The sequence below is a fragment of the Nyctereutes procyonoides genome, unplaced genomic scaffold (assembly GCF_905146905.1).
Source record: "Nyctereutes procyonoides isolate TBG_1078 unplaced genomic scaffold, NYPRO_anot_genome, whole genome shotgun sequence".
Lineage (NCBI taxonomy): Eukaryota > Metazoa > Chordata > Mammalia > Carnivora > Canidae > Nyctereutes > Nyctereutes procyonoides.
The window spans coordinates 7,777,854-7,805,686 of record NW_026575048.1 but is presented as its reverse complement, the minus strand read 5'-3'; the positions used below and the strand labels follow the sequence as shown (position 1 = coordinate 7,805,686).

Genomic DNA, 27,833 nt, shown 5'->3' with positions numbered 1-27,833 from the left:
TCTTCGTATATAGAGTACTTGTATAAATCATTAAGAAGAAAAAGATTCCTCTGCCCAGTTTAAAAATCAGTGAGGAACACGCAGGCATTATTATTAAGTATGAAAAAATGATCAACTTGATTATTAAGCAAAGAAGTTTAAATTACATTAAAAATAAAATGTAAAGCCATTTTCAGCTGCCAAACTGGTAAGGATTAAGAAACTTGGTATTGGCAATACGTAAAGAACTGGGCACTGTCCTGTCCTTGCAGAACTCAAAGTTCTAATGCTCCTTCCCACAGCATCTTCGGCAGGAAGTTGCCCAGGCCTGCAGTGTATACCCACTGATCAACTAAATGGGGCAGATAGAAAATCAAACAGATAGTTACAGTACTTTTTTAAATGTTATTTATAATAGAAGCACGAGGGGAACAAAGGAAAGCATGGAGAATTCTGCCTGAGGCCATCAAGAAACTCCAAAAAGGGAGGTTCCGTCATTTTCTAGGCAAAGAAATAAGGGAACAGACAACGGTAGGCAAAATGTTATGTGCATTGGTACTGAGTTGTCAGAATTACTTCTATGTTATGTTCTGAAACATTGTACTGGCTGGAGTAGGGAGAGAGGGTAGTGACAGGAATTGGCAGAAGAGGACATGGCAGAGAAAGCAATGAGCCAGACGGAAAAGGACCCAGTGCACTACGCAGTACTTTTTACTTTGTTCTCCAGATAGAAGTCTTTCAGCAAGGGTTTGGTGTGTGTTGACTTAGTGAGCTCCTTCTCTAAGGTACCGGTACGACAGTGAAAATGGCAGGAAGAAACCAAGTTAGAGAAAACTTTCTTAGGTTGAAATGACAAAAGTTAGATGGCTGACTGGAAAGGGCTGAAGGGGGGCTTTAAGGGAAGTCTTGCCAGGCATTGTACTAATAGCCTAGTGACCAAACTTTTAAAATTTGAAGACTGTGACACAGATGCACACTTTACACACACTTCAAAGGTTTTAGAAGGGTATGAAATGCAGATTTTTCAAAGTTGGGCTTTAAACACCCAGGATGGCTCACTGATCTCAATCTCCCAAGCAGTACCTTAGCTACAAGTTACTGCCTATATGTAAGCCTGGAAAAATGTGATAGGTGTGTAAGTGAATAATTATATCTGTACATTCAACACATTTTGAAATAGAGTAATTTGAGTTGGTTTATTTACTTTTAAGTTAGGGAGCTATCCATCAACATACTCTGTCAGTGATTAGATTATCAGAGTCAAACAGATGCATCAGAATTCACTCCAGATTTTTAATTTAAAAATGCGGATACTTGCACCCCGCTTTCCCTTCAGTCCAGTTATATCAGAATCTCTTGGGATGATGCCTGCAAATATGCATTATAAATAGCATTGAGTGTAAACCAACCATATACATTCAGATTTAAGGACCAACTTTAAAGTTGAAGTCACAAATGAGATTTTGGGGAACAGAGGCGTTCCTTGGCATAAGTTGATTCATGAACCTCACAGTTAAAATAATGAAAAAGTTACACCTGTTTTTTAAAATAAAGATGATAGCAATGTTAGATGATTGGATTGGATTAGAAAGAAAAGACCACATATACCCCTGCTCTAAGTCCAGTTTATTCAGCCAAGATAAATTGCTAATGATGCTTATATACCTGTGGTTTTTCTCTTAATTGTGGTTTTTCACACAGAGCGTCACTGTTGGTGACCCACTAAGCAAATAGTTTCTTGCTAGAATTGAGAATTCGACATTCTTAGTGTTTCTCTCTAAACTGTGAACTGACAGTCTGGGTCCTTTTGTGAAGGGAGTGCTGACAAATGCTGAATTTTCATAGTTCTCAAATCATCAGGATGGTTACATCTTCATCTGGGCCCAGTGGGGAGAAGATCACATCTTATCCCCAAATATTACCTGTCTTCAGGTCTCTAGTGTTCTAGAAATCAGACCTGGCTACCATTATATGCACTTATATATGAAAAGAAAGAAGATCTCCCTGTGTGCTACCATCTTAATTTTGACTGTGTTATTATTGATGGAGAGTTAAAATCTCACAGCACAAAGTGTGATTTCTAGACAATTATCATATTAAGCTGCCATTTCTATAGAGTGCTAGAATGTGAATTTGCAAACCTCCTATTGCAGATTGCTTGATTTGGCATTTAAAGACTGGGATTGGTCATTTGATGATGTTGATGGTGGTGATGATGATGACGATGTTTTTGATTTCTGAAGAAATAAATGGGGTAAATCAAAAAATGAAAAATGAGTTATTCCAAGTAGTGCATGTGATTTGCACTTGGGTTTTCATTGTTTTTGACTAGTTTTTAAATTTTGTTAAGTTGTTTTTAATAGTATGTATTTGGAAAATAGTTTTCAAAAAAGTTTCTAACTGAAATTTCCATGTTAAGTTAAAAAAGTGAAGTGCTATGTTCAGAATCTTTATTGGCTATATATTTTCAATACAGTTGGAATTACAATGTTTTATCTTAGGAATGAAACATGTAGAAATAACAAAAGAAGCAATTCTGGTACTTATTGTTCATTCCAAAGAAGCCATATTCAGAGAAGTAAAATTCACAATGTTTTCAAGTTCCTACAACTGTATTAGTTTGTGAACATAGCATGGGATTCCTTCCTCCCTCCCTCCCTCCCTCCCACTCTCCTTCCCTCCTCCTTTCTTCTCTCTAACGTGCAAGAATTGAAGGCATAAACACTTTGTAAGTCTAATAAGTGCTGTGAAATACTGTTTCTGATTTGGCTTTTCTTTGTGATGCTGTGAGATGTTTTCTCTTGCTAAAGAATGCTATTGATGTGCTGTGAAAGTTCTTGTGTTTGTAGAACATGTAAATAGTTTGGTTAACAGTGGGTAAAGGAGATTTGAGTAAAAACTGAACCTCATGGTTAAACCTTTTTACACAGAATGGATTTAAAAGAAGTAATGTCTGTCTTAACCTAAGTAAGCATATTGCAAAAATAGACTTAAATCGTGTTATTGGGAGGTGTTTATAACCAAGATTTACAGAGTATTTTTACATATATTTACTAAAACAATGTGTTTGTTCCCATTTCGTAGATTTAAAAAATGTGGCTAAGGGTCAAATAGTCAAGTAGAACCTGGTCCATAAGCCCACTGTTCTTTCAGCTACAGAAGGCAGCTAGTGGTTAATCTCCAAGTCAAACTTATATTCACTTGAGTTACTTGGTGATGTATTATCTAACCCTAATAGCCAGTTAACCATATTAAAACTTGTGTGTCATGTTTGTAGAAAATATAGGAAAATATAAGAATATAATTGCATGTACCTAAAAATAAGAAAAATAATATAATAAATGTTTTATGCATGATTTAGGTATTAAAAGCATAGAGGTTGGAAGACTACATCATGAAATGATATAAATGGAATGCCTTTTAAAAGAATTTTAACAATCTCTTAAATTATTTCACTGTATCAACTAACTTTGTTTTTTTTCTTTTTTTTCCAGCTAGCTGCCTTCTATGAATGCAGTCATTATTCAAGGTGATCATATTCTTCCAGTTAAAACAAGACTGAAGTATGATGGGCCAGAATTTCTTAAAAAGCTATATTTTCTGGAGGGACTGATACACACACACACACACACACACACACATTTCCCTTATTCCTGCAATATAAATTATAAATCTTGGATATTTTCTGGGCTCCTTTGGAGCATCAAGTTGAACCAACAATGATTGGTTAATAGAGTAAGAATATCATATGCAACTCTTCCAAACTTGTTCCATAAAACTCTCTTGGCAGTCACTCACACTACATTGCACAAAAGGATTGAGAAGAGTTAAAGCTTAAAGAAATCATCTTTTCAGCTTCAACAGAGAGATTTCACCAGCACATTTACCAGAAGATTCTGGGAATGGATTCCACTACAGTGATAGAGACTGCATCTTTAAGAAGTGACCATTATACTGTGTGTGTGCATATATATGTGTGTGTGTGTGTCTCTATGTGCATGCGTGCACACACACACACACACACATATATAATAGTACTGTAATACTGCAAGAGGGTTCAACAAATGTCCCATTTTATTTTTTTATACACATTAATCAGATATCATAACTTACTGCAGTTGCAACTATGCACTTGTATAAAGCCATAATGTTGGAGTTTATATCACTCATTTTGTGTATACCCCATGGAGGCTGCATGTTCATGTTTAAGCAATTACTGTAACAGGAGTTTTGATGTTAATTGTATCAATTTCCTAATGCTTCATGATAGGCAACTTTACCCATTTTGAATGCCTTAATTTAATTTTTTTTTAAAAGTCTCACCCTTTTCTGTATTTTGAAAAAAGAAGTGTTTTCCAGCTCTTAGGATGCAAATTCGCTTTGCAAAAGAAAAACAGTGCACTATTTTTACATGTAATAGTTATCAGTGTCAGCCTATTTTGATTGTATAACAATTTTTTTTAAAAGTACTGGTGATAGAAACAATAATGGATACTATTGGAACTAATATATCTTTTATGTATATCTATTATTCATCCCACTCTTCTTACAGACCTCAGTATTAGTGTGTGACTGAAATGTTTGCTTTGCTTTGAATTTGCTGGCTACCCTAGATGTATTTTTATTTCTGGTAGAGACATTGTGACTATTTTTACATTTTCACACTCAAGATTCTAAGATTATCTCAAATATAAAGAAAATTAAGACATACTGTAGATATATTTTAAATATTTAAATGTGATTCCTCAAACACACAACTGTATATGGCAATATTTCAGGATTGGGCTAAAACTGGTGACTGGGAAGAACTAGCCTCAGAGGCTCTTAACCTGATTTTTATTTTTTAAATGATGTTAAAGTCATAGGTTATGCAGGACCATTTCTGCTAGATTTCTCATTGTCCCAGAAAAATGTGTTTTGTACTGCTACCATATGGATTAATGATAAGCATCAAGTTAAAAAAATTATGTAGTCTTTTATCAGTCTCTTTATAATACATATACACAGGGTTTGGTGTGATATTGAAATACATCATCTAATAGTTCAATGAAGGAAGCAGACATTTTTCATTGATTACTTTTGGAGTCAGTGTATAAATGTTTAAAGAGTTAGACCCCCAAAATATAGATACTATTGTGAAAATTGAAGAGTGGCCTTTGGCCTACTGATGTACTAAAACTGAATCTTGTTATTCTCATTATCCCACCTGCACTCTTCCATGATGTCTCTGCTAAACCAGAAACTCATGTCATTTCCCTCACAGGGATGTTCTGCAGTTCTGGTTTGGGGGCACAGCCTTTTTTTTTTTTTTTTTAAGTAAGATATAAAAATGAAAAATATATAAAATTTATATAGAATAAATATTTCCATTCATTAGACTTGTTAAAAGGAGACTGAATTAATATTTTATATAAAGATTTTGTTACACTATGGGAGGTTCTATCATATTCTGAATTGGAGAGTATATATATATATATATTTTTAATAAACTTTATTAAGGTGAAATAATTTGAAGTTTACACGAGTAATTGAAATATTTGAGTAAAAATGGCGAAAGTTAATTTTTGAATGCTGTATATATTAGAGAATATGGAGAATCATGGTGTGATGCAACTATACAAGGAAAATTAATGTGAAGTTTTTTGGGGAAAAAAAGGTATTCTAAGAGGTGAAAAAAATCTCTCCCATGGAGATTCTTCACATTATATGGTTTAACATAAGGGTTCAATAGGGTTGTTTCTCCAGCTAATGGAAATGCGCTTAATAAAAATTCTGACCTTGGGTAAGAATTTGCTTTTTACCCTGTTGCTGGTTTCATGTACATACATGAATGCATACACCCATACAAATGTTCTCTTCTCAACACTCATTAAATACAATATTGACTTGGTTTAACAACCTGATTTTGTGCCAGCTTCTCTTTTTCTTGAGGCTCCAAAGGTTCCCAGATAAATAAAGACCAAAAGTTGCTTATTTCTTCACACCTGATTTCTCCTAGAGCCATAAATACCTCCTATTGAGAACTGAGAAGTAGTGAATACTGGGATTTTCTTAGTTGGATTTTTTACTTTTGTTTAGTGGGGGATAGCAAGACAGAAGTAGAAGGAAAACTGGTGCCGGTATTATTGTTAAAAATAAATGTATAGTGAATGTTTGAAAAGTATTAAAGAAAATATGCTATCTAGAAGCAAGATTTAAAAAAAAATCTATCTGAAAATTTTAACTAAAGGATACCAAGAAATCTAGAGTAAGGTTAGTTTTTTAAAACTAACCTAGGCTAGAGTCACAAATCTGGCTCTGAAGGACGTCTTTTTTTTTTTTTTTTTTTTTTTTTTTTATCAGTTTAGCTGTAGATCCTCAAAAAACAAAACAAAACAAAAAAACTCTAGGTTGCCAAACCAGAATTTAAGAAGTTTTGCTGCTGTTGTTAATCTATTCTTACAGGATTCTCGTGGTAAAATAGAGAAACTTAGACACTATATTACCTTTTTCAAACATGCTTTAATAACATGTTTAATATTCTATGAGAGCAAGTCACTTCTGAGTTTCTCAGTCTGTGTCGACACTGCTACTGACTCACGTCTCCTCCCCTGGAAGAAGGCTGCAGTTTTCCTCTGGCGTGAAGATAACCATAGTTGATTCATAAAGCACTTTGAAAATAGGCACTGTATGACAGTGCTGGATATTATGCTTGGGGGCCTGTCCTCGATTCCCTTCCCCATAATGAGTTTTGTTTGAAATTGTAATAAGTTATGAACTGCATGGTTTAGATAATCATAAATATTTGATCAACTGTCCCCTTTGAACAAAAATCGTACCCCCCTGATTTTTAAAAAATTTTTGTTGCATCTTTGTAGTAATGTAATTGTATTTTATGCCTGCTTTTTATATTAAAAAAATTAAATAAAAGAAATTAAGACATAAGCATTTTCATACTCTTCCTGTGGAATAGTCCTGGAACACTACAACCTCCTAAAATTTAGCCCTCAAAATTTTGCCTTCCCTGCATGATGGTGTAGCAGAACAAATCAACCAAGGTTACAGACTTTTGCATGCGCTACCCTGTCATTTAGTCCATGGAGAAATACAAAATAGAATTTCAACAAGGAGTCCGTTGCTGACTTGACTTAGGTATTTTTAAGGGACATGCAAATCCAACAACCTCATTTGAGTGTCCGGGATAAGGAAAAGGCACAGAGTGCTGAGAGGTGGTTTTCAAGAAAGCATTTCTCTGGTAATCAGTGAGTTCTTATTTAGGATATTTTTTTGGCTATCATATCTGAGACAGGTTTTTCACTCTGAGCTTCAGTGTTGTCATCTTTTGTAAAACTGAGACTTCCGTTACAAGATTGTTGTAGGATTAAATATGATAATGTGTGTAGGATATTTGGAATAGTTCAAATGTTTCCTTTCGTCCCAAAAAGGAAAAATGGGCAACTCTTCATCTAAGATAATATGTTCTTTAAGCAATGATAAAGTTCTAATTAAAATATACTTAAATATTTGTTGGACTCAAAAATCACATTATTTTTATTTATACTAATGGTTAGATTACGATTGCATATGAAAAAAGATTCACTTGGATTTTCTTTAAATGACAACTATCAGGGGGCCTGGTTGGCTCAGTTAGTAGAACATTTGACTCCATCTTGGGATCAGGAGTTGGAGGGTGGCTCAGTTGGTTGAGCCAAGAGTCATTTGAGCCTCTGACTCTTGATTTTGGCTTAGGTCATGATCTCAGGATCATGAGGTCAAGCCCCAAGTCGGATTTCACACTCAGCGGGGAAACTGCTGGAGATTTCTCTCCCTTCCCCTGTCCCTGTACCCCTTCACCTGCTTGCAAACTCTCTCTCAAAATAAATAAATCCTTGAAAAAATAAAAAGACAACTATGACTGTAGAAACTACAGAATGAATGATTATTGGTATATACCATGTTTCTCTTCCTGCTGGTCCCAAGCAATAGTTCTAAAATGTTGACCACAGTTTATATTCTTAAAAAAGCATTTTACGTAACTTAAAAAACTAATCCCATTAAAACAGTTTTTTTTTTTAAGATTTTATTCATGAAAGACACAGAGGGGAGAGAGAGGCAGAGACATAGAGGAAGAAGCAGGCTCTATGCAGGGAGCCTGGTGTGGTGGTACTTGATCCCAGGACCCCAGGATCACGCCCTGGGCTGAAGGCAGGCACTAAACCGCTGAGCCACCCAGGGATCCCAAAACTGACAGTTTTAAGACTCAGCAGAGTTCAGAATATGAGAGTTTATTTTACATAGGAAACTAAAACATTTTCTAATAAACATCGTTTATATATTCCATATGACAGAATAATGCCATTCAATCATAAAGGAAAAGAGTTTAAATTTTAGGCTTTATAAAATTTTGTAGTAAAAAGTTGCGTCCAATAATCTTAACATCATGTTTAGAATATGATACGATGAGCGTGCAATCCTTAAGAACTTGGCAGAACCCAGCAATACCCTTTCCCGCTTATGTTGTCAATGGACAAGGTGTGTTTTTGTTTTTTTTAAAGGTGTGACCCGTTTAAAAATGGCAGCACCATGCTTGAATCAGAAAGTTCATCGGGACTGCCTCATAAGTGGAGACTGCAGCTCTTAAAGGCACTGTATGACGTTAAAAAGACTAACTTTGGTATATGAACTCTGGCCAGCGTTTGCCTGCCTCATACCTTACTAGAGCCCAAGGAGGTACTATCTTGTGTTACGATACGGGGAGGCCAGCCTGTTAAAGCTCTATTACAATTAAACAGTCCCAGGGAGCGAACATTAGTAATTCACTACAATTCCACTTCCGACTTTGAGAAAAATCTCACTCCATTCATAATCGCTTGTGCCGTGGAAAGGATTGTAAAAGCCCCAAACCAGAGACAGTTAATCCCGAGGGCCCAGCCAGCAGGGCTCTGAGCCCAGCCGCCACCTCCTGAGGCAGAGGGAGGGGGGGGAGCATTTCTAAACAGGTGTCCACGTGGCTTGTGTCTAAAATACCTTTGGCTTCAAAGTCTCTGAAACAATTGACTAAATTTATAGAAGACCTTGGCTTAGCAGTGAGCTTATTTTCCCCTTTGGTTCAGTCATTAGGAGTCCACTTTGTGCGTAGGAGCCGCGATCCATCACTCAGCCTTTCCCACCGTCCTGTAGCGAAGCACCGTGGCGGTCACCCACAGATTCAAAGCAAGCATGATCACAAATCGCAGAAGAACTGAAATCGATCAAAAAGGAAACGTCTGTAAGAACACGTACTGTTTTCTTTCTTTTTTTTTTTTTTAAATATTTTATTTATTTATTCATGAGAGACACAGAGGCAGAGACACAGGCAGAGGGAGAAGCAGGCAGGAAGCCCGACATGGGACTCGATCCTGGGTCTCCAGGATCACGCCCTAGACTGAAGGCAGCGCTAAACCGCTGAGCCACCAAGGCTGCCCACGTACTGTTTTCATGTCCTAAGACAGAATTGCTTCCTTCCTTGCTCTCAGCGGAAACCCGGTTAGCCACACCCCAGCCTGCCCAACGATACTCGGAACTCTGTTGAACAACTCTGGTTCTAAGTGTTTCTGGGCGGAAAACACTTCACCGTAAGTGACTCGACGAACACTCTCCTGAGGAGTAAGATTTATGAGCTTTAATGTATCCTTGTGGTCGTAACACACTTGTAAGATTCCAGCTAAACCGTCCTCGAAAGATTATCCCCAGATCGCTTTCAGGAACAGCTGTCACTTGAAGTACAAAGCGAAGTATAACTAGAACATTCTAAGTCTTTCAAACTTCTAACATGTAGGTTTGTTTTGTTGGTTAATTGCAGCTGGACTCTTCCTCCCATAGGGAGAGTCCTTCAGGTCCCGTGGAGGAGACAGACCTGTCTTCCCCTTTCCCCACCTGACCCAAGTTTGTGCTGTGGCCAGAATACTTCCGATACTTCTCTCAGAGCTGACGGAAGGTACCTAAGCCCAAGACGCGGCGGCCTTGCAAAGGGACGAGCCTATGCACCTCACTGCTCTGTAGGCAATATTCCTCAAATAACGGCTTATTTAAGGGGTCTACGTGCCAGGGACCTACAGCTAGTCTTCACAGAATAGTGACACCATTTGTTTTGATCATTTTCCAAGTGATACCCAACCTGGGAGTAGACAACAGCCTAAGGAATAACTAAATCCGTTTTTGCATCAATCCAAGTATTTTCCTCCTCCCCCTTAAAAAAAAAATCAACAAGGACGTGGGGGGTCAGATGACTGTCCGCTCAGCGGACCCCATCCTCACACTCCTCCCAGAGCTCCCGTTCGCTCTGTGGCTGAGCCAGGTGTACCCCACTCGGGACCTTCACGGGGGCTGCTCCCTCTCCCCATCTCTCACCACCCCCCCATCTCACTCTTCAAACCCGCTGCCCCAGGTCCCTCTGGCTAGGTCAGATTCCCCCCCCCCCCGCCCCCCAGGTGCTTGTCCTGTCCTGCTCTTCCAAAACACATTTCCCGGCAGCCTTCTGTAGCTAGCTGTGTGGGGGCGTCCCTGCCCCCTGCACCCGCTGCGGCGGCGGCACCCTCTATCCCGGGCGCTGCAAGAAGCAGGTGCTTAGTTCTGCGCGTGGGGGCGGACGCCCCGGGATCGAGCTCGCGGGCCTCCCTGTACAGCGGAGCAAGCTGATGTGTGGGACCGTGAGACCGTTTACGCATGAAGGAGGCACACGGGGGACAGAATTCCAGAAAGTGGGAAGGAACGTACTGTGCTTACCTGTTAGATCACTGGTGGTCATTAAGGTGGTGATTATTCTTGCTGTAAAAGAAAACAGCAGCATCAACTTGCTGCTCAAGGCATTTTGGTATTTAGCTAACGTCTCTCCATTTTTAAATACAGGAATAATATACACTAACTGGTTTAAAAAGGCTCTGGGGGAGAGAATACTGAGTCAGTACTAGATTTTATAAAACTGCTCAACTCTGGCCACACGTCCTAGCCCAGTGGTTCTGAAGCTGCTCCTAAGAGCAGGAGCAGTGTCTCGAACGTAATTGGGGGCTGCGCAGGGAAACCAGGGAGAAACTGAGCCCCACTCCCATCCTGTGGGCCAAGTCCCCCACCCCAAAAAGTAAATTTTGAAAATCCCATTTACCTATGGGGCTTCTGGTAAGGTTTCATTTAAAGAAAGGCTCCCATAAGCAAAAACCAATGTTTTTAAACGACTAAACGCCACCCCCTTCTTTTATAGGGGTGTTCTAGGTAAAGGAAACCCAGGCCCAGCAAAGGGCATGGCATGATCTTCCTCAGGGTCTAACTACAACTGTTCCATTCAATTCACTTTTCGGGGACAGCACTTGACCTTGGGAACACCAGGAAGCTGTGGTCACGGTGAAGGTGGACATACGAGGGAGACGTGAGCTGGGAGTTCCAGAACGCAACCTGCACCCCAAGGCCTGCCTTTCCTAACCCTCCACCTCACACGTCCCACATTTAGGAAATTAGGTTTAAAACCAGTTCATTTCTTTCCATCAGGCTCTACCCCCCAGTTTGTCATCTCCTCAATGTGTATAAGTACTTGTTAAGCACGGAGCTCCGAGCAAAACCGGTGGAAATGTACATGGGCTCTGAAGATTTCCTACAAGAAAATCTAATACGCAGCATTTCAAGATAATACCTGAAGATAAAATTAGAGAGCTAATAAGTAATATATCTAATTAGCAATTCCAGAAACCATATCTCTACTTCAACATTTCCTAACACTTCAACACTTTAAAGCTAAAAATAAAACCCAAGAAGACTTCATTTTAAATAACTTGGGACACAAAGACCCCCTTCCATTAACCTCTGAGAGAGAAATTGGTCCTTTAGGACACAGAAGAAATATAAAGTAGAATTCAAATATCTAAAAGTAGTCAACCTAATTAATGTGATAGCTCTGAATTTTAAAAAATCATTCTACCAAAAAAAATTTATTCTACCAAAAATAGCATATATGTATTTTGGGTAGTTCCTGCAAGAATCCACACAAATCATGGAATTCTGAACTTGACCTCAAGAAATATGGCTCCAGAAACCCCCCCACACACACACACACAAATTATATTCTTTCTCAAAAGTCAGTGCATGACTGTCATCTCTGGAATCTGTTACATCATAAAGATTCACATTTTTAACGTTGTGATCACTACCCTATTTTTCTTTTTTTTTAGATTTATTTATGTATGTAGTATGTATGAGAGACAAGAGAGAGAGAGAGAGGCAGAGACTCAGGAGGAGGGAGAAGCAGGCTCCATGGCAGGAGCCCGACGCGGAACTCGATCCCGGGACTCCAGGATCGCGCCCTGGGCCAAAGGCAGGCGCCAAACCGCTGAGCCACCCAGGGATCCCCACCTCCTGATGTTTTTCAAAGAGTAAGAGAGGACCGTTGATACTAGGCCAGATCTTTGGAGAAAGGTGTCCTTTTTACTTTTTTTTCTTTAGCACCCGGACTACGGATCTTGCAGAGGATAGAACATAATCTGCGTGAGGTGAGAATTGTGAATATGCATCCGCTTGCAGGTTCTACGTGAATAGCTGCCTGCAGAGGATTCAAGCTTGCGGGGCTACCTATGACAGGTGGACGGGAAGGTAACGGTCTCCCCGGGGACCGCCCGATGCCCACAAATGCGCCCGTCGGCTGGCATCTTGCTCTTACCCGCACAGGTGTACGACGCGAGGCTCCAGGTCAGGGCGCTCACGGCTCCCGAGTCCTGGGTCTTCCACAGGCACTGGAGCTGAGCGAACTTGCTGGCTGTGCTGATGAAAGTACTCAGATTCTGTTTACAGGAGAAAAAGCAGAATAAGAAAAGGGGGTAGAAGGTTTATTTGAGGAAATAATGATAGCTGAAAACTTCCCTGATCTGGGGAAGGAAACATATCCAAGTCCAGGAAGCACAGAGAATGCCATCAAAATCAACAAAACAGGTCAACACCAAGACATACTGTAGTAAAATTTGCAAATCCTAGTGATAAAGAAAAAAATCCTAAAACCAGCAAGACAAAAGGCGGCCCTAACTTACAAGGGAAGACCATAAAGCCAGCTGCAGATCTCTCCACAGAAACTTGGTAAGCCAGAAAAGAGTAGCAAAAAACGAGCAAGTAAGTCAGGAGGCCCTCGATGAAAAAAGCCAAAGCCCCGAGACTGAGCGTGCCTCCGAAGCCACAGTCGGGGCAAGCGGTGACCAAGCACAAAGTCCCAGTTGCCGTGACACGCTTGTTCACAGCCCGCCACTTCCCTGCTCGGAGGGCAAGTGATGGGCCACAGCGGCCCATCAGTGACCACGTCCTCCAGTGCAAAGCAGCGTGGCCACAGTAAAGGCGGGGGACCGAGGGGGCCACCTGGACCTGGGAGGGCAGTGGAGAAGGGAAGGGCAGGGAGCAAGCGCTCGCATCCAAGGACAGGGCACCCCGAGGTCTGGCCACAGACGGCTCCGAGGACGGAGGCCAGGTGTGGAGACTGCACCCAGGAGCCAGCGTGGGCACAGGCCAGTGGGGGCCGGGGCGGAGGGGGGGATCGGCGGGCCGAGGGTCAGGTGGCAGGAAAGCCTAGTGGGGGCCTGTTCACTGGTGTCAGGGGCATGGCCAGCGCTGCACAGATACCCTCACAGGGTCTGCTGGGTACCCCACCGACCCGTCTTCCAGGAGAAGACGCCATCGCTAGAATCATGAGGTAGTTCTCTTTGGGAGCATAGCCAAGGCCCGGACAGATTTAGCAAATAAGAATACAGGACACCCAGGTAAATCTGAATTTCAAACCAACAACGAATAATTTTTAGCATGAGTATGTCCTGCGCTGTATTTGGGACATATTCATACGAAATTCTTCGTTGTTAATAGGGCAGCCCGACCTGTTTGCTCTCCATACGTCACAAGAGAGAACACGAGCCAAGATCGCTTTCTGGCAAGGGTCAAAGACAAGATGCCGGGGGTGGGGGTCGGGGTGGGGGTGAAGCTCATAAACATGGGTGTGACAGGCAGTGACTGGGGACCACCAAGACTTCTCTTTTCCCCTTGGGTGGAGAAGTACACTCCAGTCACTCTGGAGAGAAGCCCGGGCCTCAGACGCTTCCTGACCCACCCTCTGAATTCTATTCTCAAACAATGGGATTTTTTTGCCCTTAACCAAGGAAGGAAAAGAGTACTGAGCTAACCCTTTTCCAAGGAGGGCAAGAAATAGCGGGGGTGGGGGGGTGGGGGAAAGGTTAGAAAAATAATAAGTGGCCAATACGCAATCGTCAACCTGATAAGAGGCTCTTTAACTCATGTCCACTTCTTCATCCTACTACTGTTGGCAACCCCCCAGCCTGGCTCTCTATGCCTCCCCAAAAAGGAAGTCACAGTGTTGCCAGACAGCTAAGTGAGAATAAGGTCTTTAAACATTTGGATGGGTCTGTGCTCTCATTCCGTGATGCTTTCGTACAGCTGCAACATCAGCAGGTTAAAGAGTGCGGGGCGGCGCCTGGAGGGACAGACCCCTGCCCACTCTCTCCTCAGGTGTGACTCACTCACCATGGCCAGGTCTATGATCCACTTCTGCAGGGAAAGGACGAACCACGAGGCCACACATCTACCCGGCGCTAAGGGAGACAAGAGGCTCCGCAGGCAGCCCCCCACCCCACCCCCCAGCCCGAGCCTTCCCACCAGGACCACCGAGCGTACCCGCCACACAAGCCGACCTGGGAATGGGGCTACTAGAGCCCGTCTGATTTGGAAGAGACAAAAATGGCTCAAAAGAACAAGCAGATTATGGAAGAGAACTGCCAAGAGCCCTGTGTGTGGACTGTTGCTGGGGTTCCACCCACCTCATCCCCGACCACGTAGACATCGCCAATGTCATGGCAAAAGTCAAGCATTTACACGAGAAGCTCAACATTATAGGGGAGGCACGTCCTGCAAAACTGGTGCCATGTGAAACTCTCTCCACTGATTTCCCCCTTCCCTGCTAACTCCAGCGTAAATCCGGTTGGTGTCAGCAATGCTGGGACATGGGAGACGGGAGAGATGACAGGGGATTTTTGTCAAGCTCAATGAGGCTATGAGCACAGAGAGCCCAGCTAGCCAAGCGCACACACGAGATAATGGCCAGGAGCCTCAGCTGTGGCCTTGGCAAGTCACCTGCCTTCTTTTGGCCTCGGTTTGCTTATCTGCAAAATGGCCTTAACATTCCTTGTCCCATCTACCTCGGCAATGCCCGGTGGCACACCACAGGGACCCAACAGGTTGCTGTGATTATAATTCATAACATTATTTGAATGAAGGGAGCCACAGCGCCCTGTGTGAAAAGTCGGTAGAACTCATTCCCAGCAACCCGGTCTACACCAGAACAGCAGCTGGAACGTAGGCAGATGAAATCTTGTTTTTAAAGCACTCTCTAATTCAATTTCTTAAACTAATTTGACCCAGTTTTATACTGTTCGTTCCAGATACTTTACATAACATTTCACAAAACTTGACCAGAGCAGCAGGTGTAGCCAACTCCCGAGTGCCTCAAGATGACCTTTTTATGGGGTTGCCTGATTTACCAAAAAAAAAAACCAACAACAACAAAACAAAACAAAACAAAAAAACAAATAGAAAACAGGACACCCAGTTAAATTTGAATTTCAGATTAATAAAAATATCTTTTAGGACGAGTATGTCCCATGGAGTATTTGGTACACACATTTGCTAAGAAAAATTTCACTGTTAAAAATTCACTGTACCCTCCTCCCTCCTCCACCCTGAAGATGTACGAATAATCAGCTCAGGCCATTTCACAGATGCGGCAGGATTAAGTGGCTGCCACTCAAAAGGCTTTCGTGGCTTTTTCAGGAATGCGAAGTCAACAAGAAGATAACCGAATTTTTAGAGAGGGCTGAAACGAAAGCCAGGCCCTTGTTCACAGAAGATGCTGCGTGAGTGGGCACACGTCTGTGTCACGGCCGGATCCCCCCCAGGACCCTTCCGACGTCTTGGGCATAGTTTTCACTTTGAACAAAGCCTTCGAGAACCCACGCTCGCACACAGACAGGCAGTAGCAAGCAGCCTACTGGGTGCCTTAGGGGCACCGTGCTAGTGACAGATAGTCCCGTTATTGGGACTTCAAGTACTCTGGGGATGTTTTTAGGGAAGAAAAAATGTCTCCCTTCCCCTAAAGGATAAATCTGGACGAGGTCGCCCTAGCAGGGTGCCTCCACCGCTCAGGACGCCAGCAGGGAGGTACTAGGTCTACAAACCACTTGGCTGGCTGGAGCCCCGCTGGCACCCTTGTCTTGGTCACAGGGAGGGACTGCCCTGGAGCACCTCTAGGTTGCAGAGGTATCTTCCCTCCCATGGAGTCCTGCATTTGGGATCTTTTTTAGGTTAACCCAAAGAACATCTATCTGGTAAGCAGCACACATTGCGAGCAAGTACCACCCCGGTCCCATCTGATCCCTGGATGCTGAAGGATACAGGGCGAGGTAGGGCGCTGCCCCTTTCACGTTCCCGTTGAAGTGGAAGACACAGAGCAGAAGGAGGACATCTGAAAGAGAAAGGCTGGGGTGAGGCAGGACAGGGTGCGAGGGCTGCTGCCAGCCCGGCCCAGGGGGGACAGGGGACACGGGCGTCCAGGGGCTCCGTTACCTTGTGCGATGAGAATGGGGTACTCCAGGTAGGTGAGCAGCGGGTACTCATAGTAACACAGGTACCGGAGAAACACCAGGAAGCTGGGGAGAGAGAGGGCAAGCCTGAGCCCCACTGACCCGGCAGCCGGCAGGGGGCCCGGCCAGCACCCGGGAGCACCCGGGAGCACCCAGGAGCACTCCAGAGCACAGGCTGGTTTGCAAAATCCTGGAAGCAGCGGGCAGAGCCTGCAGATGCCAAGAGGGGAGATTTCAAACACGAAGGGTGGACTGGTGATTTCACAGGCCCAGTCCTGGCGGGAGCCGGGCATACTACGCACAGTGTCAAGTCGCCCTTGCAGAGGGCAGGCTGCAGACCAGGCTGGAAGAGACGGGGCTTCCGGCCCCCCCGCTGGCCTGTCTCCAAAGCTAGGGTGCCGGGCAGCCCCTCAGAAGGCCGCACACCAGAAGCCACACAGGCCAAGACAGACATCCGGGGGCGGGCGCTCATGAGGGGCCGGGTGGGGTGGGGTGCAGCCCGGAGCTGAGGAGTTCTGAAGACAACCAACCACCTGGGTGATCCCTGCGGCCTTCCAGAGTGCTGCCCAGTCAGGGAAGAGCAGCCATCAGTTCCTGAAGAAAATTCTAGCTCTGAGAGGCTGGGGACGTGGGGGAAAGGACCCCAGGACCCCACACGCCTCTCAGGAGAAAAGGCCTGAGCTTCCCATCTTTCCAGCTCGTTCCCCAGCCAGCCAGGTCCCCAAGAACCTAACCCCCCCAGGTCCCCTTGGAGTCACCTGTGCCATCACCCGGGTTGTCTCCCCAGGTAAACCAGAGCTGCCCTCCCTCATCATTTCCTCAGCCAGGAAGAGGGCTGGGGAGCCTGTGCCCCCCATCGTGTTTCCAACCTAGCAGACACTTCTTGGCTGAGCTGGCGGTGAGGTGGGAGGCTGGCGTCTCCCGGGGGTATGGGTCTCCCTAGGCCTGGGCCTCCCTAGTTGTCCTCTTCCCAGGGACCCCAAAGCCCTGCTGCCCTCCAGCTCTCTGGCTTTGCGGCTGGTCACTTCTGGGCTTCAGGGGCCAAGCAGGTGCTCCTCCTGGCCCCTGCCCCACTGCATGGCTTCCCGTCCTGCCAGGCCTCCAGAACAGCACCCCTCTGTTCACCTCTGCAGGGCAGCTCAGGGGGCCAGGGAAGGGGGGGCAGATGTAGCCCACCCACCTCTGCAGAGCGGAACACAGCAATCCTTGGAGCAGACCCTGCTGAGTGGATGACCGGTAGGGACACGAGCAGGCTCTGCAGTCTGGGCCGCCCGCACCCACGTCATGGAGGGCACACCTCCCAAATGCAGCCAGTGACCTTCAGGAGAGGCGTGAGACCCTGGGACGTCGGAGCCGAGACAACTGCCCGGGGTCATCCACACTGCCCTCCACATCTTACAGACCACCTCGGGAAACTGAGGCCCCAGAAGCCAAAGTCATAGGACAACTCAGGGAAAAGACAAAGACCAGAGGCTAAATTTCCTGATTCCAGTGGGGTGCTTCCCGCCCCCTCCGCCCCCCCAGCCTGGGGCATTCCCAGGGAGGCCCAGCTGCCAGGCTGCAATGCTCTCCCAGTGGGACCCAAACGTTCAAGGTCAACCCTCTATCACTTCTATGGCCTGAGGGTCGTAAGTGTCCTTTTATTTTTAATGTTGCTTTTAATTAAAAACTATATGTTTTTATAAGTCTTATGTTTTATATATATGCCAACTATATGTCAGCAAATTGAATTTAAATAAAAAAGATATAAAAAAATAAAGAAAAAAATTTTAAAAATAATTTAGATACAGACTTCCGGTTATGGAATGAATATGTCATGGGAGTAAAAAGCACAACAGAGGGGGGAAAAACAGTTGAATGCTTGAATGCTCATTACAGTCACGCCCAGTGATGTCTGACCCGCAGCCCCACAAATCTGTTAAAATTCCTGGTCCGCTCCATGGAGTGACCTGAGGTTCTCTCCTCCGCACATAACCTAGAGGTCTGAACAAAAACCACACACGTACCCACAGAGGCAACAACTCAGGAGTCAGGAGCAGAACCGGGATGTGGACTGAAGGCTTTTCTAAGGGAATCTTACCCAGAGGCCGGGGCACCCAACAGCCTAAAAGGCAGCCTGCTGGGCCTGGGGGGGAAGCAGGGTCCCCCACCCGGGCTGCCCTGTCTGAAAGCCCAGCCGTGGAAGGTTCCAGGGCAGGAGGATGCCCCGAGGAGGGGTGGCAGAGGAGCTGAGTGAGGCACGAGTGCTCTGAGTGGGGGAAGAGCCCAGTCTCAAGAGGAAGTGGAGGCAGCCTCTGCAGGTGCCGCTAGGCTGGGAGGTGCCCAGCACAGCCTCCGCCAGCCCGCGCCCCGCTGCCTCCCTACCGGGAACCTCCCCGGGACACCCGGACACCTGTGCCAGCAACTGTGAAACAGCAGCCTCCTGGCACGGAGCGCTTCCCACGGTCAGCCTGGGGTCCTATCTGGGCTCCCTCCCGCACCAGATGCTGTGGGACCCCAGCCAGTGCTTCCTGCCTCCACCACCTGCCCCTCACCTGCCCCACCTGCCCGGCCTCCTCCTCAGAGCAGCCGGGCCTCTGCCCTGCAGTCGGCCCCTTGCTAAATGTGGAGCCTCCCGTCCAGTGCGGGTAATGCGGGTAAGAAATGACACTCCGGAGCAAGGCCACTGGCTCCTGATCCCCGCGTTGGGGACTTAACCTCTCCCGCCCCGGTTTCCCACCTGGGGGGAGCAGGGGTAACCGCATCCCTAGCTCACGTGGGTGCCTTAAAAGCATCATCACCTAGTCCGGCCCACAGGCTTCTCCCGGAACCCCCTGCCTGGAGAGCCCTCTTCTCCCTGAAGAGGGCAGGTGACCCCCTCCCCACCACCCCCTCCAGGGCAGACCACGGCCTCCCCAGTCACCTGAATTAGGAAACTGCTCCAAACAGGTGATTATTTATTCTCTTCAGAGACCTGAGGGGCTCTGAGGGCAGATGTGCTTGCCCCATGGCTTGGTCTGGGGTCCCCTGTCCCCTCCACGGGTGCATGAAACAAGGAAGGAATCGGGTGGATGCTTTTGCAAATTGAAGAAACTCTGAGTTCTTTTTTTTTTTTTTTTCTTGTTTTATGAAAAGGAGAGAGCAAGAGCTGGAGGTGGGGCACAGGGAAGGAGAGAGTCTTAGGCAGGTTCCACGCCCAGTATGGAGCTCAACCCGGGGCTCGATCCCACGACCCTGAGATCATGACCTGAGCCGAAATCAAGAGTAGGACACTCAACCGACTGAGCCACCCCGGTGCCCCTAAATTGTAAAAACTTTGAAACACAGACACAAACTGGGGAAAAAAAAAAAAAAACAGCTATGACCCAGGTACCCAGCACCAGCTTCAACAAATAATACTTTGCTACGTTCACCTACGTCCCCTCCCTTCCTTCTCTTTGCTGAAGGGTGCAAGCTGCACGCTTCAGGAGGCACTGCTAAAATAAAGGCATTTTCTTGCTGCTTCACACCAACCCACACTAAAAGTCATTTTCCGGTATCATTAAGATATGGCTTATGTCCCTATGGGCCCAATTCTTTAAAAAATTGGTTTTTAGAATGAATTTGCTCAGATTAGGATCCAAGGAGGGTACATGTCCTCTGAGGGGTTGTTATGGCTTCTACTTCCCAGGAGATGAAGGGTCCTTCTCCCCCCTCCCCCCTCCTCCACGGGGACCCCTCAGGATTCTTTCTGGGGGGCTTCTGGAGGCCACCCTGCCCCGAGTAGGCATGCAGGCAGGGCTCACTGGGGACAGTCACTGGGAGCCACTGCCCCCAGCACCCGCTCCTAGCTGGCTCTCACCAGAGGAGGCTGGGGAAGGAAAGGGAGAGGAGGGCAGGGGGTGCCAACCCTTTCCCCCACCCACAATATGGGAGATGAGCCTAGAAAGCAGCCAAACCCAGTGAGCGTGGAGAAGGTGGGAGGGCAGGCATGGCAAGGGAGAGAGGCAGGGCCAGGTGACCCCTAGGGCCCTGCTGCTGCGGGGGAACTCGGATGTGATGCTTCACCTTCCAGGCCCCAGGTTCCTACTGTCTACGGTGAACAGTCTCCTTCCTCCCGGGGGTGTCCTGAGGATTGAGTAAGACAATGCACAGCGTCTGCACACAGACCCCGCTCTGGAAATGGAACCACTAAGATACGGTGTGGCCGGAGGTGGACAGGAAACCCAGGCACCCAGCCCAGGGAGCCGAGATCACTTCCAGCTGGGCCGGGGGCCCGGCCCCCGCCTCCACGAAGCCCCCCGCGCCGCCCCCTGCGCCCCAACCCCCCCCCACGCCGGCCCCTCCTGCCCCAAGGGCGGCTTCTGCCTACGGGCAGGGGCAGGGAGCGGCCGCCCGCAGCACCGGCCGCGCCAGGACGTGGGCAGGCTCCCGGCTCCCCCCGCACCCCGCACCCCGCCAGCCCCGCCTCCGAGCCTCAGGCGCCTGTTAGGGACTCGGCCCCCTCCGGGCCGTCGGCGCCCCCTGGACCCCTCAGCGCCCCGAGCCCCCGCGCGACAGCCCGCGCGGTGGAGGCCTCGCCGATCCCGCCGTCCAGCCGGGGGCCCCGTGTTGGGGGTCGCCCCAAGTCCGCCGGGGGTCCCACTCCCGCCAGTGGCCCAGCTCCAGACGGGCGCGCCCGGGTTAGGACCCCGCCGCCTCTCCCACCCCCGAGGGCTCTTTCTCCCTCCCCGGCCCCGGCTTCTTTCCAGCCCCGGAGCCCCGGGGTCACGCGGCCGGCGGCCCGGTCCCGGGCGCGCAGTCGCGGGGTGAGAGCGGGGGCGGCTCTCCAGGGGCGCAGGGGCGCAGGGGCGCGCGGCCGGGCTCCCGGGTCCCCGCTGCCCGCTCGCCCGCCCCTTCCAGCGTTCCCAACCGGGTTCTGCGGCTCCGCTCCTCGCGTGCACGTCTCTAAACCTGGTCAGGGCCCCCACTCCGGATTTCTCACCGACGAGCCGCCCGGGCTCCTCTCTGGCTGGCCGCGGCCGACGCAAGTCCTCCTCCCCCCTCCTCCCCTCTCCCCCTCCTCCCCCTCCCTCCCCTCCCCCCCCCAGAGAGCCCTCCGTCCTCGGGGTCCCCCTCCCCCCACGGGTGACTTTTAAAAGCCAGAGGACCCTTAGGACTTCTAGCCCAACCGCTCATTTTGCGCGCGAGGAAGCCGAGACCCGAGAGAAGGGGTGGCGGCGGGGCGCTCCGGGACGCTGAGGGTCACGGCGCCCCCGGGTGCAAACGGCCCCGCCCGGGGCCGCCCGGTTGGGCTGTGGGTGCCGGGCGGGGTGGCGGTACCGCCGGGCGTCGGTTTCCGCATCTGTAAAATGGGCGTGCGCCGTAGAGCGGGGAGCAGCGACTCGCCAGGGGAGGCGAGCGCCCCAGAACGTGCCTCCCGCGGCCGCAGAGAGCAGGGGGAGGGCAGCCGCCCGGCCTTACCCCGCCAGCTCCAGAAGTAAACTCGGGAGGCTGATGCCCCGCGAGCTGCGCGCCGCCAGCACCGCGGAGATCTGCGGCAGCTTGAGCGCGGCGCACACGCCCAGCGCGCTCCAGTTGCAGAACAGCAGCAGCGGCTCCCGCATGGCGCCCGCGCGGCTGGGGGCTCCGGGACTCGGCGGGGGCGCCGCGGCCGGCGGGAAGGAAACCGCTCTGCGCCGGGCCGCCGCGGGCGCCGAGTCCTTCCGCCTTCCCCGGGGCGCCCCCGCCCACGGCCCGAGCCGGGGTCCGCCCAGTAGGGGACCGCGCCCCGCCGGGATCTCCGCCCCCGCCCCGCCCCGCCCCGCCCCGCCGGCGCCCCACCGGCGCCCCGACCCCTCCCCGGCTCCTCCCGAGTCCGCGGGGTCCCGGGTGCGCTCCTCCGCCCGCAGCTCCGCTCCCCGCCCCCCGACCCCGCGCGGGTCCGCGCCCCTCCCGCGCCCCGCCCCTCCCGGCCCGCCCTCCGCGCCCGCCCCTCCCGGCCCGCCCTCCGCCCCGCCCCCCTCCCCGGCCCGCCCCCGGCCCCGCCCCTCCCCGGGCCCGCCCCTGCCCGGGCTGCAGCTCCGCCCGGCGGTGCGCGGGCCGTGCCCAGCTCGCGGGGTGCCCAGCAGCCGGGAGACCCCAGACAGTTCCGCCCTCCCGGGGGTTGCGTGGGTCCGGGCTGAATCCCGGGAGGGCAGCGCGCACCCCTTCGCGGGGGGCGTGCACCGTTCCGTGGGGATTTTTCATTTCCCAAGTGCTTTTCTTTCTTTGTTTTTCTCACTAAGCGTTGCAGAGATGGAAGCTCGCAACGACCTTAGCGACCCCACTTGCCAGACGTGCGTCCTCCTCGCTTTACCTGGGGACACAGGCTTTGCCCGTCCGTGGGGGCCAGACCTCCGGGTGGTCTCATTTCCTGCCGTCTCCTGCCACTGGGGGGGGGGGGGCTCCCGGGCCGGGCTTAGCCCCGAAGCACCTACAAGTCTGGCACTTGAGCATTTCAGAGGGAAGGCTTTTCTTAAGGAGGTGGATTCTATGATACAAAGAAGCTAAGACGGACGCGGGCACAAAATGAAGGGATGGGGTGTAATCTCCAAGCTCTCGGGATCGCAGGGGCAATCCAGTTCTGAAGCAGGAAAAAAAAAAAATCACCAAAACTCAGTGCTAGAATCCACGGTGGCTGGTCTTGTACTGTGAACCTCCGCCAGGCTCCCAGGCTTTCCTTCCGCCGGCCCCACGCTCCTCCGTGCGCCTCCAGCCCTCACCTGGCCATCAAAACCCATCCCCTGGAAAAACAAAACAAAACAAAGCAAACAAACAAACAAACAAAAAAAACCAAACCCCAGAAGTATTGAGTCCTTCCAAAACTACAGGGAAACAGGATGTTCAGAAGGAAACTTTTAAGAGGAAAATAGTGTGTGTGTGCTTCATCCTTATCTTCTAGAGATCCTGAAATACTTCCAGATGAAATAATAATATGTCTGGAATTTGCTTCAAATAATGGGTGCTTGGGTGGAAGGAAGGGTGGGGATGTAGACGAGATTAGATGTGAGTTGATGGTTTTGGGCCTTGGTTATGGGCATACGGGAGATGACCGTTCTACAATAAAAGTTTAAAAACCAAAGAGAAGACAGGCATGAAGTGCTGTTACCCTCATTTTTAAGGGGAGGAGTCTGTGCTGCAGAAGGTGGGGCAGCTTCCTCCTCACCCACAACCAGCACCAGCTGGAGCCCAACTCTGTTCCCCCAGGACACTCCCCTGGAGGCTGCTGGAAGCAGGGCCACAGGGGTGGCTACGTGGCTCCAGCTCCCCCGGAAGCAAGGTTGGCTCTCACGCGTTGGCATCGCCAGCCAGGTGTCCTTGCGATGCCCTGACCGAGCCCTGCCCAGACTATTACTGAGGGCTCAGGCGTCCCTGGGAACCAGTCATTTGCCCACGGAGCCTTACATCCTTTTAATAAATAGAGCATGTTGTTCAGAAACAAAGACCTGGGGACTGGCACAATGTGCCTAGTACTTTTGAGGTGTCGGTTGCACCTGCCCCCTTAGGAGACAGAGCTGGGGTGTGTGTGTGTGTGTGTGCGTGTGTTGTATTAGTCTGCTTGGGCTGCTTTAACAAAATACCACACGCTGGGTGGCATAAACAACACAAATTTATTTTCCCATAGTTCTGGAAGCTGGAGATGGAAGGTGCTGGCAACGTTGGTTCCTGGTGAGACCCCTCTCCCCGGCTGTCTTCTTCCTCTGTCCTCTCTTGGCCTTTTCTTTGTGTGTCCACATCCCTGGTATCTTTCTTCTTATAAGGGCACCAGTCCTATCGGGCTGGGCCTCCACCCTTATGACCCCAATTACCTCTTCAAAAGTCCTATCTCCAAATACAGTCACACTGAGGATTAGTGCTTCCACATGTGAATTTAGGGGTGGGGGACATAATTTAGTCCATAATATATATATTCTTAATTCTCTGTATATATCCAAATACATGATGTATATGATATATGTCACACATACGCATGCTTCCTTCTAACAGAACCCCCGGATTTGGAGGCACACCAACTTGAGAAGCACTGGCTCCAGGACCTACAGAGGTTGACAGCACTCCCTGTGGGACACCTTCATAAATACTGATTCTCTTGGCCAAACTTCTGCTACGCGCATAATGGACCGCAGTCAGGTTGAAATGCCATTCCCTGACATCGATTTAAAATGTGGCTAATCTGTTCTTTGCCACATCTGCTGCGAGAACAAAGACCATTCTCAGCAATCAGGCTTTGGACGGTCAAGGAAGTGTCGACCCCGCTCTGCAGGGACACGCTGCTAGCATGAAGGGCCCCACAGGAACCCTGCCAAGGGACTTCAATCACATCAGCATAGAACTCAGTCTCCTTGGAAAGGAGAAGAAGAGGCTCCGAGTTGACAAATGATGGGAACCAGAAGAGAACTGGCTACTGTCTGCACCAACTGTAGTCGTGTGCAGAAGGTGATCGAGGGTGTTACTCTGGGCTTCCGGTACAAGATGAGGTGACCGAGGAAGTGTATGTTCACTTCCCCATTAGCGTTGTTATCTAGGAGAAGGGTTCTCTTCTCGAAATCCGAAATTTCTCGGGTGAAAAAATACATCTGCGGGGCTTGGATGAGGCCAGGTGTTGCTTGTTCTGAATCTCAAGCCCAGAAAGAGGAGTTAATTCTTGAAGGAAATGACCTTGAACTTGTATCAAATTCAACTGCTTTGATTCAGCAAGCTACAACTGTTAAAAACACGGCTATCAGAAAATCCGCAGGTGCTATCTATGTTTCTGAAAAAGGAACGGTTCAGCAGGCTGATGGGTAAGGTCTAAGCTGTCCAGCTACAGAAGCAGCAGGATGCCGGGTGATTTTTTTTTTTTTTGGACTTATTTGTGATAGTTTAAAGATGCAATAATAGCTGTATTGACTCGGGGGATTTTTCTTTAAAAAAATGCAAAAAAAAATGCAGCTAATCTTCAAAATGGCAAGTGCAGGATGGTCTTCTTTACTGTTAGCTGCACTGAGGACCCTGTTGCATCGTGTTACAAAAACCAGGTGGCTTCAGCAGCAGACCACCCTCACTACCACCACAGACTTTGGAACAGAAAGCTCAATATAACTTTCCTTTGGGTCACAGGATTGCATGCTTGTGAGGTTGCTCACTATGGAAAATTCAAAATGAGTCTGGGCAAGCCTCCTAGCCAGGGTCCCAGGAGACGACAGAATGTTCTGGAACTTTGAGGGGGTCTGGAAGTTCTCTGCCAAGAAGAGTGTGACGGTGAAGGTCCAGGGACAGACCACACAATCCTCCTCTTTAGTTAGCTTAGTTATGATCACCTGGTGTTGAGCAGCTTAAGGACGAGGAAGCAGGTAGTAGGAAGAGTCTCTAAGGAGCAGAAGGCTCCCTGAAGAATCACCCTGGGAGGGGAGCTGCTGTGCCGTGTCCACCACCGCAGGAAGCTGCCACCACAGCTGCCCGGTGCTCTTGAAGCTGGAGCCTGCCGCAAGCCATCAAGGCCCAGCTGTCCCAGAAGGACCCGCGTTCCTGTCTCTCTGTCCTTCTGGAAGGGTCCTGCCTTCTGAAGGGTGGCACCTTCTGCCTTCTGAGCCTCCTGGGGGTGCTCCTGCTTGGTAGGAACTAGGTCACGTGAGAAGCCCAACTGCCAGGGCATCTGCTACAGCCAGCCTCATTGTTGGTCCGCTGTCACAGCCAGTGACTTCACATGACCGTGTCCTCAGAGCACGGCACAATGACTGCAGGGCAAAGCCACCAGGATCTGGGGTGCTTTGGACTGAAGCAGCTCCTAGCTGGTTTCCCACCTCTTATCCCTCAGTGCTCTGAGGACTCTGTCACTCAGACTGGGCTCCCAGTGCTTGAGGGGCCGGGGAAGGAGATGGGGGAGCTGGAGAGGCCCCGGGCCCCGGGCATGGGGAAAAGAGTATCTGCTTGCAGGGCCAGGGGCCGGCTCTGAGGACCAAGGCTGCAGGAAGTCTGACAGAGACAGCCACCCCGACTGTGTCAGTGACAATCTCAAGGCAAAGAGCACCCCGCGACCTCCATGCCCTGTCCCCCTGCCTCTTCCAAAATGCCGTGCTGCTCTGAACACAAGGACTCCGCTGGACTTGGCCACGGACCTGCAGTTTTGAGTCCTGGGTCCTGTCCTTGAGTGGCTTAGGATGGAGAGGGAAGAGGGCACAAGCGTGCCGGGCATCAGGCAGGGAGCAGGATGCCCTGAGAGAGAAGGGGGCGGGGAGGTGGACCCCGGGAGCACCCAGGGGGAGCACTTAAGCTTTCCCTGGATTTGGGATCGAGTCTCACGTATGTCAAGGCGTCATTTCAGTTTCTATCTGAAAAAGGATCTGAAAAGGGATCTACACAGTTGACTGAGTGTCCCCCCCATGGTTTCGGTAAACTCCGCTAGTTCTCAGATAACACGATTTGGGCGCAGGCTGTTCTTGCTTTCACACGAGCAGTAGGAATCACGCTGGCCTCGGCCCTGGTCAGATTGCTCATCAGCAGACAGTCACCGCTCGTAGGAGGTAAAATAAGGAAGTAAAGAGCTTTCTTACAAACATCAAAGGCTTATCAACAGCACACTGACAATGGTAGAAGCATCCAGAAGTGGAGTGCCTGCTGCGTGGCAGGTGTTTCACTTTCATTGTGGCGTCCCACTTATCTGCTGAAGCAGGAAGGCCTTTCCCATTCTGTGGTGGTCCACGTTGGAAGTTGCTGGCCCCGCCGAGGGGCTCCTCTTCTCCCTCCCATCGGATCGCCCTCCCTTCCTCCGGGGTCCCCAGGAACAGCTAGAGGAGAGAGTGGCTCCAGCGCGGGGCCCAGCCTGCCCCCACTCTCCCGGCAGTGCTCCCTGCCTGAGGGACCCCTGTAAGACAGAGCTGTCCTTCTGTGGTGTGGGACAAACAATCTCCAGGCCGAAGACAGAAGCTGCCTGGTCTGGGAGTGAGCCAGCTGAGGCAGGGTTGTGGGAAGAGGATTTCTAAGCCTCTCCCATGCTGCTTTGCATGCAGCCTCTGATGTGGCTAATGTGGGTGTGGGGCTCAGGTGCCTTGCAAACCTCTGCTGTCTTCCCAGCGCGAGATGAGCAAGCCCTTCACTTGCCTAGGCCTCAATTTCTTCATTTTAAAATGAGGGGAGTCATACCCACCTCATAAATGTACTGAGAAGTACACAGTAGGCGTCTAATATGTGGTAGTTCCTGACTGAGTGCAAATGAGCAGAGTGTTTTGGGGGTTTGTGGCCACCGGCCTTGCTCCTGAAACTGTGAGGAGC

The 27,833-nt window shown here is 49.1% G+C and overlaps 2 protein-coding genes and 1 pseudogene across 5 annotated transcripts in view; 2 read left to right on the top strand and 1 right to left on the bottom strand.

Moving 5' to 3' along the window:
- Positions 1–6,903, top strand: part of ROCK2 (Rho associated coiled-coil containing protein kinase 2) — a 144,120-nt gene extending 137,217 nt beyond the window's left edge. For 2 of the 4 annotated variants that reach the window (XM_055327197.1, XM_055327196.1), the window contains 2 exons: positions 2,133–2,233; positions 3,474–6,903. In XM_055327197.1, coding sequence (XP_055183172.1) covers positions 2,133–2,220 — 88 coding nt within the window. In that variant the 3' untranslated portion in view covers positions 2,221–2,233; positions 3,474–6,903. The remainder of the gene's footprint in view (positions 1–2,132; positions 2,234–3,473) is intronic. The other 2 variants (XR_008664714.1, XM_055327198.1) reach the window with 1 other exon arrangement.
- A 1,125-nt stretch (positions 6,904–8,028) lies between these two features.
- Positions 8,029–22,288, bottom strand: SLC66A3 (solute carrier family 66 member 3). Its single transcript, XM_055327604.1, has 7 exons — positions 22,026–22,288; positions 16,588–16,670; positions 16,417–16,486; positions 14,494–14,551; positions 12,641–12,761; positions 10,723–10,764; positions 8,029–9,199 (listed from the first exon to the last, which is right to left on the bottom strand). The coding sequence occupies exons 1-7, from the start codon at positions 22,166–22,168 to the stop codon at positions 9,111–9,113; spliced, it is 606 nt and encodes a 201-aa protein (XP_055183579.1). The 5' UTR covers positions 22,169–22,288; the 3' UTR covers positions 8,029–9,110.
- LOC129510841 (60S ribosomal protein L9-like) lies at positions 22,167–25,370 on the top strand (annotated as a pseudogene).
- Positions 25,371–27,833: the final 2,463 nt, after the last annotated feature.

Excerpts from the sequence above, each read along its gene's own strand:
- SLC66A3 (XM_055327604.1), bottom strand. The coding sequence starts at position 22,168 with ATGCGGGAGCCGCTGCTGCTGTTCTGCAACTGGAGCGCGCTGGGCGTG. Across the intron at positions 16,671-22,025 it reads TTACTTCTGGAGCTGGCGGG|CTTCCTGGTGTTTCTCCGGT; the intron begins GTAAGGCCGGGC and ends CTCTCTCCCCAG. Across the intron at positions 9,200-10,722 it reads GACCACCAGTGATCTAACAG|TTCTTCTGCGATTTGTGATC; the intron begins GTAAGCACAGTA and ends GATCGATTTCAG.